The 19,464-nt window shown below is 33.3% G+C and overlaps 1 protein-coding gene across 16 annotated transcripts in view; it reads left to right on the top strand.

Annotated features, from left to right (window-relative positions):
- Positions 1-19,464, top strand: part of DOCK7 (dedicator of cytokinesis 7) — a 235,753-nt gene that overhangs the window by 90,691 nt on the left and 125,598 nt on the right. For 15 of the 16 annotated variants that reach the window (XM_012442624.3, XM_012442623.3, XM_012442622.3 and 12 more), the window contains 3 exons: positions 10,350-10,467; positions 13,756-13,826; positions 17,869-18,007. In XM_012442624.3, the coding sequence (XP_012298047.1) occupies positions 10,350-10,467; positions 13,756-13,826; positions 17,869-18,007 (328 nt within the window). Of the gene's footprint in view, positions 1-10,349; positions 10,468-12,125; positions 12,309-13,755; positions 13,827-17,868; positions 18,008-19,464 lie in introns of those variants that run through there. The other variant, XM_064372429.1, reaches the window with a different exon arrangement.

Below are 19,464 nucleotides of genomic sequence, written 5' to 3'. Positions count from 1 at the left end.
GAAGCCTTTCGCCACTCCCTGAGGTGGTGTTATGGCTCTCAATGCTGTATTCCTGTGGTATTTTGTATAAGTCAATGTATAATTATATGCTCCTTATTTTTTGTCACTATAATTGTTAATTTTTTTGCATCATCTTATATGTCTTAACCATTATTGTATATTATCACAAAATCCCATATATATTAAGTGACATTAAAGACATTTCACTCTCCTTTCTCCACTGTGTTCTATGTCTCTATGTTCTAGGCTCTTTTCCATGTGCTTACTGAAGAACAGTGGATATGTGGCCATCTAGGATCAAACTGGAATTGAATCTTAAATACTTTCAATGTCACAAACAACTTGCCCATCATAGGTTTTTCTGAAGTTTGTGAGCTTAGTAACAATTCGATAAAATGCATTTAACAAAAAGAGATTAATAACATTTCTTTCTTTCCTTTTTTTTTTTTTAAAAGATGATGTCTTAATATGTTACCCATGCTGGTCTGGAAATACTGGGCTCAAGCAATTCTTTTGCCTTGGCTTTCCAATATTTACAGGCGTGAGCCCAGCCAATTAATAATATTTCTAAAAATAAATTTTCTGCTGTGCTTCCAACTTAGTGTTAAAAAGAAAAATACTAAATGCTGAAATTAAATACTGATTATTCTCACTGAGAATTTTGTGAGAAAATAGCATCCTTTAAAACTTCTTAATCTTATTTAAAGTACGATAAAAAAACTGCTTAATCTTGACATATTAATATGGTAAAATTGTTAAGAATATGGGTGCTGGAGCTGGACTGTGGTGTGGGTCCAAAAGCCAGCTCTAACTTTCTACCCTTGGACAAGTTACTTAACCTCTCCATTCCTCCTCATCTGTAAAGCTGGAGTAATTACAGTACATAATTCATAGCATTATGATAATTTAACAATACATGTAGAACACTTAGAACAGTGTTGGGCAAACAGGAAGTACTCAAAATCCTAGTTATTAAATCACATGAAACTAACTTTTAACCTGTGTATGTGTATGTGTATAATCAACCTTACTTAAAAGAAATTTTTCGTAAAGTTAATAGCTTTTTAACACAGGGAAAAGTTTTGTTGTAATGAATTTCAGTGTAAATTACTATACGAAATGAACCATTTCCAATTTTTTTTCTTTTTTTCTTTTTTTTTTAGAGACAGAATCTTGCTCTGTTGTCTAGGCTAGAGTGCAGTGGTGTGATCATAGCTCACTGTAGTCATGAAATCCTGGGTTTGAGTGAGCCTCCTGCCTCAGCCTCCCAAGTAGCTGAGACTACAGATGCATGCCACCATGCCCAGCTAATTTTTTAATATTTTGTAGAGACTGTATCTCACTATGTTGCCCAAGCTGGTCTCGAACTCCTGACTTCAAGTGAACCTCCCACATCAGCCTCTCGAAGTGCTGGTATTACAGGAGTAAGCCACTGTGCTCAGCCCCAAATTTCTATTCTGAGAAATACCTCTTCACTGTATAAAATAGACACCCTTCCTTTTGATGACTTAGGATTAAGGGTTTAGTTACAGTAGAGGTAGTGTTCCATAGTGATTAAGAGCATGATTCTGGAGCAAGACTGCCTGAATCAGGATCCTGGCTTTGATATTCTTCAGCTTTGTGACCTTTGGTCAAATTACTTCACTTCTCCTAACCTCTGTTTTCTCATCTGTCCAGTAAGAATAACACCTATTTTATAGGTTTGTGTAAAAGATTTAAAGTTTATATTTTCAGAGCACTTAGAACATTACCTGGTGTATCATAAACACTACACACAGTGTTATATATTAGCCATTTTTGTAGTTAGAACTGATCAATGCATTTGTACCCATACTATAGTATTTTACTGGTGAAAATTAATTGCATATTAAGATAATGTAAATTGGGAAATTTTGTTATAGTCTAGATTTTCCGAGTTTTAGTCTCTTGTACCTTTGTAAAGAATTGTGTGTTTTCATTAGGTTGTGTATGATTTTTAAGTGTCCAATATAGAACCGCAAAATGATAAGAAAAAAATATTCTTCATATTCATCCTACCCTTTACTGTGGTTCACATATGGAATTATAAAAGTGTGTGTGGAGCTAGAGAAGAAATTAAAATTTTCTCCTTCTTTAAATAGAAAAGTTACAATTGTAATTATTGGTCATGAAAGAGAAGTTTCAAAACTTCTCTTAACTAAGCTGTCAGCTTTTGTGGCTTATGACTGACTATTGACTCTGATACTTCATCCACTTGCTAGTTGAGGGAGAATATAGATTGGCCAGCTTCTCTCCTCTATTACACTATAAGCTCTTTATTGGCAAGATTTATATGTGTCTTTAATTTATTTATAATAATTATATAATCATACATAAAATTTATATAATTAATTTATATGTCTTTAATTTATATTCCTTATAATGCTTTAGCAATAATGCCTTATACGTTGTAGAAATAACATTTATTGAATGAATAAGAGAATGATAAAATCAACATATAGGGATTTTCCAAGTGCAAAATGTTTATGTAGTAGTGGTTACCCCCTTTTGATATAGTAGGTTCTTTTTAGAGAAGGGAATTGGAAGAGTAGCCCCTTTTTTAGTGCATGAAAGTAACCGAGCACTAATACCAAAGAGAGCCTTTATGAAGAAATTTCCTTCTATATTTGCTAACTATACTAGGATACTAACACTTTATGCACAATTTGTGCAATTTCTCACAAATAACACTGAGTAGAGGTAATGGTCACATAGTCTTGGTTTCTAGTATATTGTCTCTTGGTATAAATATCTGTATAATTTTTTCCTGTAGTAATTTGAACTATATTATTGATTATAATTAAAGTAAGTAATTTGCCTAATTACCAACTGCAGAATCATTTCAACATGGGAAAATGCAATGAAAGTAGTAATTTTATAAATGATGTTCTGTCTGCCTTTTAATACTTCCTGTCTGGGTACATACTGCCAAAAGCAGAATCTGATCTTTGCTTGAACTTGCACCTGTTTAAATAGAACCCTGATCCAATATAACCAGTAATGTAAAAACTAAAAAATTTTATGCCAAGGAAAATAAGAAACTTGTAAGCAAATGTAGGCCCTAATTTAAGGATTCCTAGTTCCTAGGAACCAATATAAATATTCCTTAGCTACAGAGAATTTTAGGACATTTAAGAGCCTAAATTGTTTAAATTCCAAGCTAGGCAAAGTCGTTTATCCTCCACTAGGTTGTGTAATCTTATGGAGATATGACTTTAAAATAAAACACAAGGTATTTTGGCACTTTTTTTACATAGTGTCTCTTTAATTTCTTCCTCTTTAGCTATGATAATTTGTTTTTGAATTAATGTTGGATACGAAGATCCTGAAAGTAACTATTTGAGAAAAATCTTTATAAATAGAAATGTTTACATTAAAGAAAAAATAATACCAGAATAATATATTCACTTCTCTCTCTCCTTTCTTTGTCCAGAACAGTTACTGCCCAATGGAAATATAGTGTGAGCTATAGAGGTACTTTAAAAATTTTAGTGGTCACATTAAAAAAACTAAAAAGAAACAGGTGTAATTAATTTTCAGATTAAGTTTTATTTAATATAAAAATTACCATTTTATTACTTGGAATAAAACAAAATTGCCATTTTAATATGTGATCCAAGATGAAAGTATTAGATATTTTAAATTTTTTCATACTAACTGTTCAAAATTTATTGTATGTTTTATACTGATAACATATCTAAGTTAGAACCACTCACCTATCATGTGCTCAGTAGTCTTATTAGACCATCTTATTGGACATTGTAGATGCAGAAGTTAAGTGAGCTTTGAAGGAATCATTTTATCTATCTTACTGTTTTGTGTGTTCACTATTTATATGTTATTTTATACATGTATATTTTTTAATTGAACAGCCATATCTTTGTACATGTAAAGATTTTTAATGCTGAAAGTACTTGTGAAAACTCAGGTATTTCAGAAACCTTAAAAAATAAAAATCTTGACTCTGTTAACTTTTTGGGTCTATCATATCAGACTCTTTGAATGACTAGCTAAACATAATTTTTTATAACACAAATGGGATCTTGTTATATATAATAGCTATATGTCATTCAATATCTTAGTATTTTAAAATTTATTTTCCTCTGAATGTCTGTAGAGTTACCACATCCTTTTTAATAGCTGCAAGTTACCACATCCTTTTTAATAGATGTGTAATCCTGTCTTATGTAGATGAACCTTAATTTAATCAGCCCCCTTTTAATCATTTGTTAGCAATTTTCTAATTATAAACAGTATGTATAGCAAATGCTTTTATATATGTATATAAATATTTTCATATACATCAATAGACGTTGACTTTTAACTTATGACTGCTTTTGTCAGATTGTCTTTCAAAAGGATTGTACCAATTTACATCCCTGCCAGGAGATTTGAGTTCCTCTTTTCCTATATCCTTTTACGAATGCTTTGAATGAAAAAGGCAAAAAATGTTGCTAAATCTAATAGACAAGTATATATCTAGTTTGTTTTGCTGGCCATCTCTGTTGACCTCTTTGTGAATTATCTGGGTATGTATATGATTTGCTCCCCTCTTTGTTGCCCCTTTTTAAGTTTGTCTCTTTCTAATTTTAGGAATTATTTACATAGTGTGAATACTAATTCTTTGTCATATATGTAACAAACAATAGTTTTTTTTCAGTTTGTCATTTTCTTCCACCCGTGTTTATGGTTATCACTTGCTGTGTATTAATAGATGCTTTAAAATGTATATCTTATAAACATTCTGGCTTATGCTAATAAATGCCTTTCTCACTTGTAAAATCTGGTCTCTTTAAAGCTCTTCTAGTATTTTTATGATTTTAACCATTGATTAATCTATGATTTATTTTGATGAGAGATTGAAGTACTAATTCATCTTTTCTCACCAGATAACTAATCAACTACCTCAACATCTTTCATTAATTTACCTTGTTGTTAATTTGAAATTTCTTTGAAGGAGAATTTAAATTCAAAATAAAGACGTGCTAGGCTTATTTGGGAATTTATTAATGGAGTTAGTAGTCAAATGGAAAACAATTTGGATTCAAAATTCAAAACTGCCTGCCTTCACCTTCAGAGATGAGTTTAAAATTATATTGCTTATATTGGAAATCAAACATAGTTTATAGATAGTGTTCAGTCAAGTTCTATTTAACCTGGAATCTAAACTCCTAGCAGTGTTAAGTAACTACATTTTTTTAATGCAGTCTGTACTATTCATTCATTAATTTATTCAGTAAATACAAGGCACTATTTAAGGCACTGGTAATAGAGCAGTTACACAGATAGACCTAGGTCCCTGCCCTCACATGTGTTGGCTGTATTAGAGGAGATATAAAAAATGAGAAGTAATACATAAATGAACAAGATAATTATAGATTCTATAAGAGTTCTGAATGAAGTAACAAAGTGGTGTGATAGGGGGAAGGTAAAGGCGAGGCTTTCCTATATTTGAAAGACGGGAAGTAGACAGTCATGTCCATGTCCACAAAGCAAAGGTAGCAGTAATCCAAATGCAGAGATTTGGGAGTAATGGGGTGGTAAGGGACACATGCAGAGCATATTTTGGTTTTTTGTGTGTTTTGCATTTCTATTTTATTTGAAAATTTCTCATTGACATTTGTGAACAGATTTTTTTGAGTTTTATTTTTTAATGTAAATTAATATTTTTTTAACTTTTAGGTTTGGGGGTACATGTGAAGATTTGTTAGATAAACTCGTGTTACAGGGGTTAGTTTTACAGATTATTTCATCACTCAGGTATTAAGCCCAGTACCCAATAGTTACCTTTTCTGCTCTTCTCCCTCCCGCATCCTCCCTTCTCAAGGAGACCCCTGTGTCTGTTGTTTCCTTCTTTGTGTTCATAAGTTCTTATCATTTGGCTCCATCTTATAAGATAGAACATGCAGTATTTGGTTTTCTCTTACTGCATTAGTTTGCCAAGGATGATGGCCTCCAGTTCCATCCATGTTTTTGCAAGACATGATCTTGTTCTTTTTTATGACTGCATAGTATTCCATGCTTATATGTACCACATTTTCTTTATTCTGTCTGTCATTGATGGGCATTTAGGTTGATTCCATGTCTTTGCGATTGTGAATAGTGCTGCTGTCTTTATGGTAGAATGATTTATATTCCTCTGGGTATATACACAGTAATGGAATTGCTGGATCAAATGGTAGTTTTGCTTTTTGCTCTTTGAGGAATCACCATACTGCTTTCTACAATAATTAAACAGACTCCTGCCAGCGTCATGTAAGTGTTCCCTTTTCTCCGCAATCTCACCAGCATCTGTTATTATTATTTTTTTACTTTTTGATAATAGCCATTCTGACTGGTGTGAGATAGTATCTTATGTGGTTTTGAATTGCATTTTTCTAATGATCAGTGATGCTGAGCTTTTTTTCATGTTTGTTGGCTGCATGTGTCTTCTTTTGAGAAGTGTCTGTTCATGTCCTTTGTGGACAGATTCTTTAATCCCAAGTCCTTGTATGGGCTACAGTGTGATTCTGTGTTCACAGCATTTACCATACTATATTATTATATTATTTGCTTGTTTGATTTCCCCTGTAGACCATGAGTTCTATGAAGTTAAGGACTTCATTTTTCTCTCTGTATTCTCAGTATCTACCGCTGATACTCAGTGAACATTGCAACAAGGAATTATAGACATACTTCAGTTTAATATATTATCACGTGCTTTAGATTCTGTTCTCTCCCACCATCTCCTCCGGAATCTTACATTTCTGTCCTAGTATATGCAGACTCTGTCTTAACTAAATTATTTTCATAAGGATGTAATCAAGATCAAACCCTTCTCATTTAAAAAGACTTCCAAAATTCCCATATTCTGTCTCCAATTATTGCATTATCTTTTTCCCCTTCACAGCTACTTTTAAGAACTTCATTTTATTTTATTTTCTGAGATTATCAGTGACTTTCATTTTGCTAAATCCCATTGAATTTTTTTAGTACTTGCCTAATGTGGCTCTTGAGTAGCATTTAATATTTAATTATTTGATTTTCTTGCTTTGGTTTCCATGTCATTGTACTCTCGTGGTTTTCTGTCTTGTCTATAGGTGCCTTTTCAGTCTTCTTTGCAGGGTTGTCTGTCTCTCTCTGAACATAGAATCTTGGATTCCTTAAGATGCCATTCTTAGAACAACACAGATGAGTAATTAAGAGATACACTTTTAATTCTTTTATAGTTTGTGTCCTTGAGAACAACTCTCAGCATGGGAAAAATGATATATAGATGCAAGACAGAAGAGATTAGGTAGAAAGCTTATAGTATTGAATTTGAATTGGAAATAACAGTATAAGTCAGGGTACTTTTTTTGTTAGAAGCATTTCCCCCTACTCTTTGTACTTTAAATGGTCTAGAAACAGCTAGAAAATGTGACCAATCCACAATGAATTCTCTCGTTGTGGTTTGAAAAAAATGTCTCTTAAGAAAACTACAGCTTCTTGGTAAAATGACTGATTCTAGGTCTGGGGGAAAAAATACATATACATACATATATACATATATATACACACATACATATATGTCATATATATACATATATGTGTATATATATGTATATATGTATGTAGAGCCTGGAACATCTTGTCATAACAGAAAATTGTCACAGACTACTATGATTGAATCAAAAGCTAGCTTGAATTTTTTTTTGCCAAAGATGGGACAATTTAATCATCCATAAGAATAATAACTATAATATACTGAGACTCATCAAATATGTTTCATCCGTGAATTTATAAACGATGCTTTAAAAAAAAGATGTAATTGATCCCTTTTGAAGGATTGTAGTGCACCAATTTATTATTTTGCAAACTGGCAGATAATGGAAAAGAATCAAGCATTTATTCCTGCCTGTCATATAATGGTTCACTGGCAAAGCAAATAGTAAATGAGGGATAGCATTCTTCATAAAGGTACATCAGTTGCTAAATTAAAAAGAAATGATAGAATATTACTGTTTGGCAACCTTAATCAATTAATGGATTTAGGTGGGCTGGGCACTGTGGCTTGTGCTTGTAATCTCAGCAGTTTGGGAGGCCAAGATGGGAGAATCACTTGAGCCCAGGAGTTTAAGACCAGGAGGGTCTGAGACTGAGGCAGAAGAATCACTTTAGGCCAGGAGTTCAAGGCTGCAGTGAGCTATGATTATGCTGCTACACTTCAGCCTGAGCAACAGAGTGAGACCCTGTCTCTTAAAAAATATAATAAATTTTTAAAATGAAAAATAATGGATTTAGGCATTGATCATCATCTACTAATTGCACAAAAGGAAGCAACCAAACATTTCCTGAAAAAAGAACACAGTATCCTTTATAAAGTAATCTTCCTGAAAAAAAAATTCTAACCTAAATATGACTAAGGCTGTAGATTCAACTCTCAATTTACAAAAAACACAGAAGATCATCTCAAGTGACACTATAGGAGTGCAGTCAGTAAAATCTAGGCTCTGGAAAATCTACACAGAAACAATTCACTTTCTTCAACAAATAAATCATAAGGATAGAAAAGATGGGGGATCTTATAAATGAAAGGACTTCTCTACAGACAACTAGGTTCCTAGTTTTTCATCCTATAGCTTTTGCATGCCTGTCCTTATAACACAGTGTTGTTTTGAAGTGATCTGTGTATAGGCATTTTTATCCCATTATACTGTGTTCCTCAAGACCAGGATGTGACTTCTTAAATCTCCCTTTTTCCTTTTCTAGTGCCCAACACAATGTCTGATGTTTGTTGGAGCAAACAGTAAATGTTTTCTTTATAAATTTTACTTGATGATTTCAGTGGTTGGTCAGTCATAGTCAGACTAGAAACTGACCAGTCATAACAGTTACATATTTGCCTTTTATACTTTTTGACTATTTTGAGTACAACTGATTCTTCTCCATTTTTTTTAGTACTTCTAGTTGGTATGCTTATTGTCAAAGACATTCCCATCCTCTAGCATGGAAATTACTTTATTGCTTTTTCTAATTGTAAAGATAATGTATTACTTTAAAATTTTAAATAAAAATGTAGAAAAAATGAAAACCATTACTATTAACTAAAACACACTCAAGCCATCACTATTATTTTTTAGAAATATAATTTTATCCATTCTCTCTCTCTGCCTTCCCCCACACCCCCACACAGAGTTTTCCACAAATAGGGTAAGGCCACTATACATCCTACTCTGGAACCTGCTTCTCCTCCATCCTGTATCCCATTCAACATGCTAGGTATCTCTTTCTACATCAATAAATATGGCTGTACATTGTCATTTTGGGGACACTGTTATATTCCTTCTTAATTACTGTATCTTCATTAACCAACTCAGTACTAATGAACATTGTTTTTCTTTATAATTTTGTGTAATCATTCTTTTATCAAAAATTTTGTAGTAAATTACTTTGAACAGAGTCATTTGTACATGTGTGCAGGTTTCTCCTCAGATTAGAGGTGTGTTTGTTGGGTCAAAGTGTGTGTTTATTTAAAATTTCTATATTGCCCTGCTACTCTTCAGAAAATTTAGATCTGTTTTCATTGCCCCAGCAGTTGATTAACAAGGTTCTGTTATATTCAGTGTCTTGTTCATTGGCTCTAAGCACTAGTCTTTAGGTAAAGTAACTCTGATTTTTGTTTTTTTTTAGCTCTTTGATGTCTTTTCTTGAATTATTTCTCTTCTGTGTGTTGGCAGCAAGGGCTATTGAAGTTTGTCTGTGATAAAGATCATAAACTGGATAAGAATTCAAATAAATGCAAATTAAAATTTTATTATCTTGTAGGAACTACCTAACTCTACCCACCATATTGTAACATGTCTTTAAAAAATGATGTGGAATATTATACTCCTTAAAATTCTTAATCACATTTATACAACAGCCGCATTTATAAATGCCATCCTATTTATATGTGCTTGGAGGAACTATTTAGAAATAGTAGAAAAATATTTGAACTATTTTTTTAACTTAATAATGTTTCAGTCCATATTCGTTTATTCCAGAAGTCTCTTGTAGAGTTAAGATAATGAGTTTTGAAGTCTGACTGACCTGCACTCTGATTTCAGCTTTGTCTTACTTCGTTGTATGAGAAAATCAGTTAACTTTACTGGATCTCAGTTTATCTGCAAAATCAGGACATATTTGATTGCTGTGTATTTGAACAATTGCTCTCAGGATCAAATAAAACATCACATATGAAAATGCTTAGCATAATGGCTAGCCAATATCAGTAAATCAGTATTTGCTCATTTATCTTGTGGTATTTTGTGAGTGATACATAGTGTTTTTTAGATATGTATTTATTATCATCTATACTGTTGGTTTCACAGAAATCTTCTCTACATATACCCTCAGAGTCTTAATTTTGCCAATCGTCAAGGTTCTGCTAGAAATATAACAGTGAAAGTCCAGTTTATGTATGGAGAGGATCCAAGCAATGCCATGCCGGTAAGAAATGTTCTTTACTTTTCCAATTTTTTGTATACAGTTCAAGTAGACTTTTTTTTTTTTTTTTTTTTTTTTTTTTTTTTTCCATATAGCACTTGGTTGGCAACTCCAACCTGGAAATTAATGTGATCTTTTAAGCCAAATTTCTAGCTGCATTACTTTCTGTTATAGATAGTAATGACATTACTTAAAGACTTATTTTAGAAGACTTGGTATATGTTAGGCACTCCTAGAAATACAGAGATGAATAAGACTTGTAATCCAGAGGAAATAAGATGAATACATATAAATCTAAAATAGTAGTTTTCAAAAGAGGGTCAGATCAGTATCACCTAGAGAACTCTGTCAAAGTAGAGATATATTCTCTGTACTTTTGACATCTATGATTCTTATTCTCCTCAACTCCCTTTAGAATGTAAGGCCAGTTAAGGGAGGTGGAAAGTGATGTGTGGTATGTGAGGCTGTGTTATTTGAAAATGCTCCGCAGGCGATTTTAATATGTATGGCTTTTCCCATCTTGGTTGACAAACTCTGGTATTAGTTCTCAATCTTGGCTGCACATTAGATTCACCTGGGGAGGTTTTCCAACACAGTGCTCAAGCTGAATCTCATTTAAATTAAATTGTAATTTCTGGGGATTGGACCAGGTATCAGTATTTTAAAGTCTTACCAGGGATTACATTTTGCAGACAATGTTGAGAACCAAGCTATGTGCTAATTTTTAGAAGATCGATATAGGGATTCAAAGGAATAGGTGGTTATTCAGAGGTGGGAGAGAATGCCTTACCAAGGTAACAAGCATCTCATAGAAGAGACACTTTGGTGGTGACCAAAGATCATTAAAATGTTAATAGCGGTGTGTTTGTAGAGTGGGGGAAGGAAAGCATTTTAAGTTGGGGAATGCCCATGAACAGTGATGACAGTGGTGAGTTGCCAGTGAACCAGAGCACTGGAAGAAAAATCAGAAATAGTAGATTGAGACCAGACTAGAGATTCTTAACTGTCCAAATTGTCATTCAGAATTTGTGGGACACTAATAAATCCAAGTTTCATGAGAGTGAATTTTTGTGTCAGCTAAAGTTAGTAATATATGAAATAGAAATATGCTCTTGCTATCGATGCTGAACCACTGAGAACCCTAGTGGGATGAAAATGAGCTAAGAACAGTGCATTGTTAACAATCTTATTTTATCCTTCCATGTCTGTCTTTTAATGAAGTTCTTCTGGTTTTCCATATACTAGGAAAGATACATTTTCTTCTACCCTATTGCCTCAGTTACAACAACATTTGTAGATCTCCTTGACAACAGTGAGCACAAATTATTTGTCTTTGTATTCTTCTATGGCATTTTTTTTTCAGATTATTGCATATAACACATACTGGTAAATATTTGTGGAATAATTGTAGAATTTATTTTTGAGATTTGAAATTCACATTTCATGGTTTATACTAGTTCATTTCTGCTGAAGAAATGAACATACTATGATAGTTGATGAAAAGATACTAGATTGTGAAAATAGATGCTTTGTCCGCCTATGCGTGAGTTGCCATATGAATTTGAGCATATGACAAATGTAGTATATGTAAAGTAATGTTTTTATTGTTTACTTAACAAACTCTTCCTTATCTTAGCATATATATATGGCCTCCTCTACAGAACCCCAGCTGCACTCATCCTATATTGGCTGTTAGACCACTCCCTCTTTGGTGCTACCATAGCATCTTCTCACTTCTTTCATGGGACTTTATCACTTCATGATTCTATATTTATTTCTTTATCTCACCCATTAGATTGTGAGCTCCTTGAGGGCAGGAATGATCTCTTAACTCATATCTATATCTTGACTCCTATCACACTTTTGGATAAATAATTGATGCTCAATCCATATTGCTGAATGATTAAAAATACATGTCAAATGGTCAAAAAAGGAGCACTGTCTGCTTTATGTCATTCATATTATGAAAATAAACAAGTTATTTTGTGAAAAGTGATAGCTACTCAGAGGGGAAAAAAGGTACTGCATTTCTTTTACTTGTATGTTATTAATCATATCAAAATATGTTTTTATGTATGAAGTGGCTGATTTGAAAGCGTATATAAACATAGACATACTGTGTTTGCTTATTTAAAAAAAATAATAAGAACTGTTTAAATGGGTCCTAAGATAATTTTTTGATCATGTAATATTGACATAATTTTAAACTTCATAATTCTGGCACAGGAACAATTTATGAAAACATACTAAGGTATTTGCACATTGATGAAATAATAAATATCTTAGGAAAGTCATAATTATTACACTTGTACATACCTTTAAAATAAAAGAGCCTGCTTGAAATGTTGCAAAAAGAAACAGAAAACCCTGCTAATATGCCCTTCTAATTAAGGATATGCAAATTAATCTCTTTATATAAATAATAAACTTTGAGTTGTTCTACCAGTTGTGTTGATGGAAGTGTGCTGACATGTTCACATAGCTATTCATGCATATTTAAAGATGGCTGTACAGACTTAAGAGTTTAATCTCTGGCTAGAAAATGCTGCAAGTCTGTCTGTCTCACATAGGAGTTATAACTATAATCTTAACATTGAGCCATTTATCCAATCAGCTGTTCTAATTGTCCACAGTATTCCTGTTACTACTTCAGAATTCAAGAGACAGATATACAAGGCTGAATTACTTTACCTATAAACTTATTCCAAAAGTGGTTTTGTATTCTTTTTAATGTGGTAGATTAAAAAATATATATATATGTAAAAATATAAGAATGGAGCTTCTCTTCCATTGTAGTGTAGCTTGCAGGAAATATTAGAAGCAAAGGGTACATAGCTTGATCTAAAATAGGATTTCTGATACCATTTATAATTTATATTTGACTTTCAGAATGACTCTGCTGTTTTAGTGTTGAAGCCAACAATTTGTATAGTAGATTTATGCCAGTATTTATATTTCTTATATAAATTCCAAATAATATGCTACATCTAGTTTAAGATTGAATTCTTCACCTTCTTTAATAAAAAGGAAAGAAATGTATCTAATTTCCTAGTAGATATAAATACAATTGATAGAAACTTGAAATGTTCGTCAGATGGGTCTGTTGTAGAAAAGAAACTTACATTTAAGCAATTGAACTTTTTGATGAACGTCAGTAGGCACATTGTTCTTCATTGGGCTGATTTTGCCCATTTTTCTCAAATAGTTATTAAATTAGACAAATTCTTACATAGATATGAATCATCCAGCATTTACTACAACAAAGTTTCAACGTGCTGTTATTTGTTTCAGGTAATCTTTGGTAAATCTAGCTGTTCAGAATTTTCAAAGGAAGCCTATACAGCCGTAGTATATCATAACAGGTACTGAATTCAAATATTTCTTTCAAAGTTACTCACTTCTCAGTGGCATTGTTAGCACTCACACTAGTGTGTTTACCAAATGCTTTACTGCACTAAATGTGCCAAATTCAAGGCTGACATCAGTTATAATTTTCAACCTGTGGATGCACAGCCATTCTCTGTTGACATCTCGATTATGACTTTGTACACCAAACATCTTTTCTATTGAATTCTTTGATCCTTTCATTTTTATTATATTGTTATTGATTATCATTGTGGCCACCGGTCCTTTGGTCTTTCCCAGTTATTTCCACCTGACACTTTGTAGTAACTTAAGCCTTTACTAAGCTTGAACACATTAGTCAGTTAAACTGGTAATGTTAGCAGTATCTGTTAATTCTTTGATTTAGTGACTTGCCATTTTTCTTCCTTGGGAAATTGCTAACTTTGGATAACCTTTAATTCTGCTTTCTTTTGGGGAGATTATTGAATACTATTGGAGAAAAATCACAAAATTGTACTAATCAGGACTATCACAAATTGATGTTATTGTATCATATGATAGGGCTACAGTAATTCATTTTATCTTTTTTGGCCCCATAGCTCTTTTGTAATCTTACTGTCTTTTTTTTAACACTTTGCTCTCATTTAGCAGTAGCTATAGGAGTTTCTTCTAGCTCCTACTTTTTTTCTGTGTACTTTACTGTCAGCATTCCTGTTTATTAAGACCATCCAACTTGAGACCCATCAACTTCTCTATGCTTCATCTCAAATTATCTCTATACTGATCTGCCATTCCTTCTGTTTCAAGGGGAGTAATGACCTACTCCCTGTTCAACGTGAATCTTTTCACCTCTGCTTTCAAATGATCCTTTTAACCTCTCCCAGAGTATAAGTCAATGAGTTATCCCGTTTCTTGCAGCATTAGTCTCCTGCTTCATTGGCTCTGTCTCATTCTCAAAAATAAGCTTCCGTTTCCATATTTGAAAACACAACAGTCCTTTCGCACTGCTATTGTATAGTATGTATTTTCCTTACCTTTCTTAAAACTTTCTTCTTTCCTGTCTTTATATTGTGGCCTTGTCTTGGGCTTCCTTCTATGTCTTTGAACACTTCTTTTTTTCTATAGTAGTTATTCTTTTTCCCATAAGTGTAAGGTATTCCACACAAAACACTAAAGTTTCGCCCTTAACCCTCGTTCTTAATATGTTCTTTTCTTAAATAATTTTATATGTATCTCTCAGAGTTACATTTAATGAAAATGCTACTACTTTATGTGGATTGTTTCCAACTCTATTTTTAGTCATACCTTGCTTCTGAAATACAGATACATATTTTTAGTGGCCTATTGGACATATTCATTTGGATACCCTGCTGTCTTGTCTGTGTTCATGTATCTATCCCTGACTCTTGTCCTGACCCTATGTCTTTCTTACTCTCCATTTTTGTTAATGGTACCACCATTTTTCCAGTTATTCTGGCTCAACATTTAAGGCATCTTTGTTTTCTCCCCCTTCCCTCCCCTCCCTTCCTCTCCCCTCCCCTCCTCTATTCTGTTAAGTCTTGCTGATTTCCTTCGACTTTATTACTAAGTATATCCTTTGCTGTCCTATTTCTGGGCCATTCTTTGATTTTTTTTTTCTATTATAATACCAAATTCCCTTATTTATTGAACTCCTACTCATTCTTCAAGGTCCATATCAAATTTTACCTTCTAAGTTACAATTCCCTAATCTCAAACTTGAAGTAATCTGTTAAGTTCTGTTCTTGAAGCATATAACCCTATATGCTATATACCAGGGGTCGGCAAACATTTTCTACAAAGGACTGGATGGTATATATTTTAGGCCTGTGGTTATATGGTCTCTCTTGCAGCCATTCAACTATGCCATTGTAGTGTAAAAACAACCATAGACAGTAACGTTACAAGTAAATGGGTGTAGCTGTGTTTCAGTAAAGCTTTATTTATAGACATTGAAATTTGAATTTCATATAATTTTCACATGTTGTGAAATATTATTATTCTTTTTTGCCCCCAATCATTTAAAAATGTAAAAACCATTCTTAGTTTGCAGACTGTACAAAACCAGGCAATGAATTATTTTTAGTCTATAGGCCATAGTTTGCCAACCCCTGTTTTATAGCATAGCTATTGATATATGTATATCTTATTTATATTCCTACTAAGTTGCATACTTTTTGAGGGTAATTGTTTTTTAATGTTCATCTTTAAAACCACCACAAAAGTAACACAATGTTTAGCCAAAGGTGGGCAATTAAACCTACTTATTGAATGAATAACTCTCTTAGATACTTAATTTTCAACAAAAGTCTTCACATTATGTGATTTTTAGGACAGAAGTGAATTAAAACACTGAATACCAGGAAACGTATTGATAAAGAAGATAGTAATTTCTAAAAATTATCCCGTTTTGTTGCTAGGTCTTTATTTTTGTTGTTCTCAGCATTAGTGGGATCAAAATGATTATGCTGTCTGACATTGTTGGTGAACTCACTTTCTCATAATTCACTGGTAATTGGTGGGATTAGTAATAAGATGCCTAGTGTCTTATTTTTTTCCACCAAAGTCATCAAGTGCTCAGATGGCTAGCCTTAGCTATCTTTCTTGTTGATATTATCAAAAGTCTTGTTCTACTTAATATTCCTGTGTTCAATGTATATCTTTTAATGCTTTTGAGGCTTATTTGAGATGGAAAGATAATTGACCTATTAACATCTAAGGAAAAAAACCTGATTGCTGGTTAAAGATAGTTGGAGCAATATGGTTTGGTTGCATTTTTGTTTAATATAATTCTGAGAGATATTATCTGAATATGGAAGGTTGGGATGCTAAGGTTTTATTCCTTTTTGTTATGAATAGCAGTCATGCTTTTCTATAAAAGTAACCTCTTGGGATTATTCTTAGTGAATATTGAGAAGAAAGTTTGTCATTGGTTTGATCAAAAAAGATATTTGTTGTATTCTTAGAAGTCTGGAAGCGCTTCTAAACTCTGAGACAAATGTAGTACGTGGGCATTTCCCGACTTTATTTTATTTTTGTTTGTTTTAGCAGTCAATTCTAGTTCATATTTTGGTAACTTTTTTTATTTCTTTAACAATGAAATAGTTGATAGAAGACAGTCTCTAGAACAAAACTTGATTTTTTTTTTTTTTTTGGAGACAGGGTCTCACTCTGTCTGGAGTGCAGTGACAGGATCATAGCTCACTGCAGCCTTGAACTCCTGGGTTCAAGTGATCCTCTCATCTCAGCCTCCCAAGTAGCTAGGACTTTTTTTTTTTTTTTTAATTTTTTGTAGAGATGAGTCTGGCTATGTTGTGCAGACTGGTCTCAAACTCCTGACTCCAAGTGATCCTGATGCCACAGCCTCCCAAAGTGCTGAGAGTACAGGTGTGAGCTACTATACCTGGCTTCCAAAGTGATATTTTGATATCAAGTTGTCTAAAGATGCCTTTTTTCCCTACTTTTTTTTTTTTTACGAAAGGATGATATACATTGGTTTTAATATGAAAGCATACTCCTATGAAAGAAAAATGTTTTGTATAATGTTTATCAGAATTGGCTCATAAATACAGAACTCCCTCCCTTAGTCTCTTTTATAGAGCTTCCAATCTAATGGAGATCTCAGGATCAAGGTGGTTATTTATGAACTTTTAAATAGTAGGATTACTCAGCCCATTAAGAAAAATGGGATGAGAAGATCTAGTGGAGATCTCAGGATCAAGGATGAGAAGAAAAATGGGATAAGAAGATCCAGTGGAGATCTCAGGATCAAGGTGATCATTTCTGAACTTTTAAATAGTAGGATTACTCAACCCATTAAGAAAAATGGGATGAGAAATTTCAGAAACAGTGACAGCTCCCTTACATGGAAGTAGGATTTAGTTAATTAGAGATTGGGGATAAAGAAAAATATTTTGGACTAGAGGAAAAATTAAACATGAATCTTAAACTTAATTTTTAAATTATTCAAATATACAAATACATTATTTTGGGCAAACTACTGACTGTTTTTTTTTTTTTTTTTTTTTTTTTTGTATGAAGGTCTCCTGATTTTCATGAAGAAATCAAGGTTAAGCTTCCTGCTACTTTAACTGATCATCATCACTTGCTTTTTACTTTTTATCATGTTAGTTGTCAACAAAAACAAAATACTCCTCTTGAAACACCAGTTGGATATACAGTAAGTCGTTTTGATTAAATATTTAGCTCAAAGAGCTAAAATAATGGTGATATTTAAGATATAGTTGATATTTCTTGTTGTGTGTGTGTGTGTGTGTGTGTGTGTGTGTGTTTGTTTTTGAGACAGAGTCTTTGTCACCCCGGCTGGAGTACAGTGGCGCAATCTCGGCTCACTGCAATCTCCACCTCCTGGGTTCAAGCAATTCTTCTCCCATAGCCTCCTGAAAAGCTGGGATTACAGGTGCCTTCCACCATGCTCAAGTAATTTTTTTGTATTTTTAGTAGAAATGGGTTTCACCATATTTGCCAGGCTAGTTTCAAACTCTTGTCCTCAAGTGATCTGCCCACCTTGGCCTACCAAAGTGCTAGGATTACAGGCATGAGCCATGATACCTGGCCTGCTTCTTGTTATTTGAATATTCTTTGTCAGGTTCTCCACAGTTATAAAGTTGCTTTGATTAGGAAGAGCCATTATAACAAGGAAAATGCCCATTAATATACTTAGCTAATGTAATTAATTGATTTATTAACTAACATCTATAAACTTGGTGTTGGTCCTGATTATTGGATGCATACCCAACAGTGTAATATAAATATGATAGATCCACAGGCTTTTCAGAAGAGAATGATTTTAATATAAAATGAATAGAAGAGACTGTTGGAAAAGAAAAGCCTTGAGTATTTTTCAAAATTACAATTGTCAGCCTGGGCAACATGGTGAAACCCCATCTTTACCAGAAATACAAAAATTAGCCAGTCGTGGTGGTGTGCACCTGTGATCCCAGCTGCTAGGGAGGCTGAGATGGGAGGATTGCTTGAGCCTGGGAGGCAGAGGTTGCAGTGAGCCGAGATCGTGCCACTGTTCTCTGGCCTGGGTGACAGATTGAGACCTTGTCTCAAAAAAAGAAAATTATTATGATTGAATTGCAAAGATAAACCTAAGATGAAGGACATCGTAGTATGATATCACACAATTCTGTCAGAAGAATTTTGCTTTCAGCCAAAAGAGAAAAACCAACATTTGATTGGTTATTTTTGTCTCTTGCAGTTTATGACATGAGTTTTTCTCTAACTGTAAGAAAATAAATTTGTTATCATACTTTTTGTTTCCAGCATTCCCATCTAATCAATTATTTCTTTTACTGTTTACATTGAAATGATCATCTCAGTTTTAAAATTGATTTACTTTATGGCTTTTTTCTAAGACTGACTTTTCGCATCTAGATTTTAATATTGCATGGTTAGTAATAATCATGTTTTGGGGATATCCTTCTTAGTAAAATTTCATGGCTGGGTGTGGTGGCTCATGCCTGTTATCCCAGCACTTTGGGAGGCTGAGCTGGGTGGATCACAAGGTCAGGAGTTCAGGACCAGCCTGGCCAACACAGTGAAACCCTGTCTCTACTGAAGATACAAAAATAGCCAGGCGTGGTGGCACTCTCCTGTAATCCCAGCTAC

This window comes from Aotus nancymaae, unplaced genomic scaffold (assembly GCF_030222135.1).
Source record: "Aotus nancymaae isolate 86718 unplaced genomic scaffold, 86718_ANA_hifiasm-v0.15.2.pri h1tg000007l, whole genome shotgun sequence".
Taxonomy (NCBI): domain Eukaryota; kingdom Metazoa; phylum Chordata; class Mammalia; order Primates; family Aotidae; genus Aotus; species Aotus nancymaae.
The sequence above is the reverse complement of the archived record's forward strand: the minus strand, read 5'-3'. Positions and strand labels throughout refer to the sequence as shown.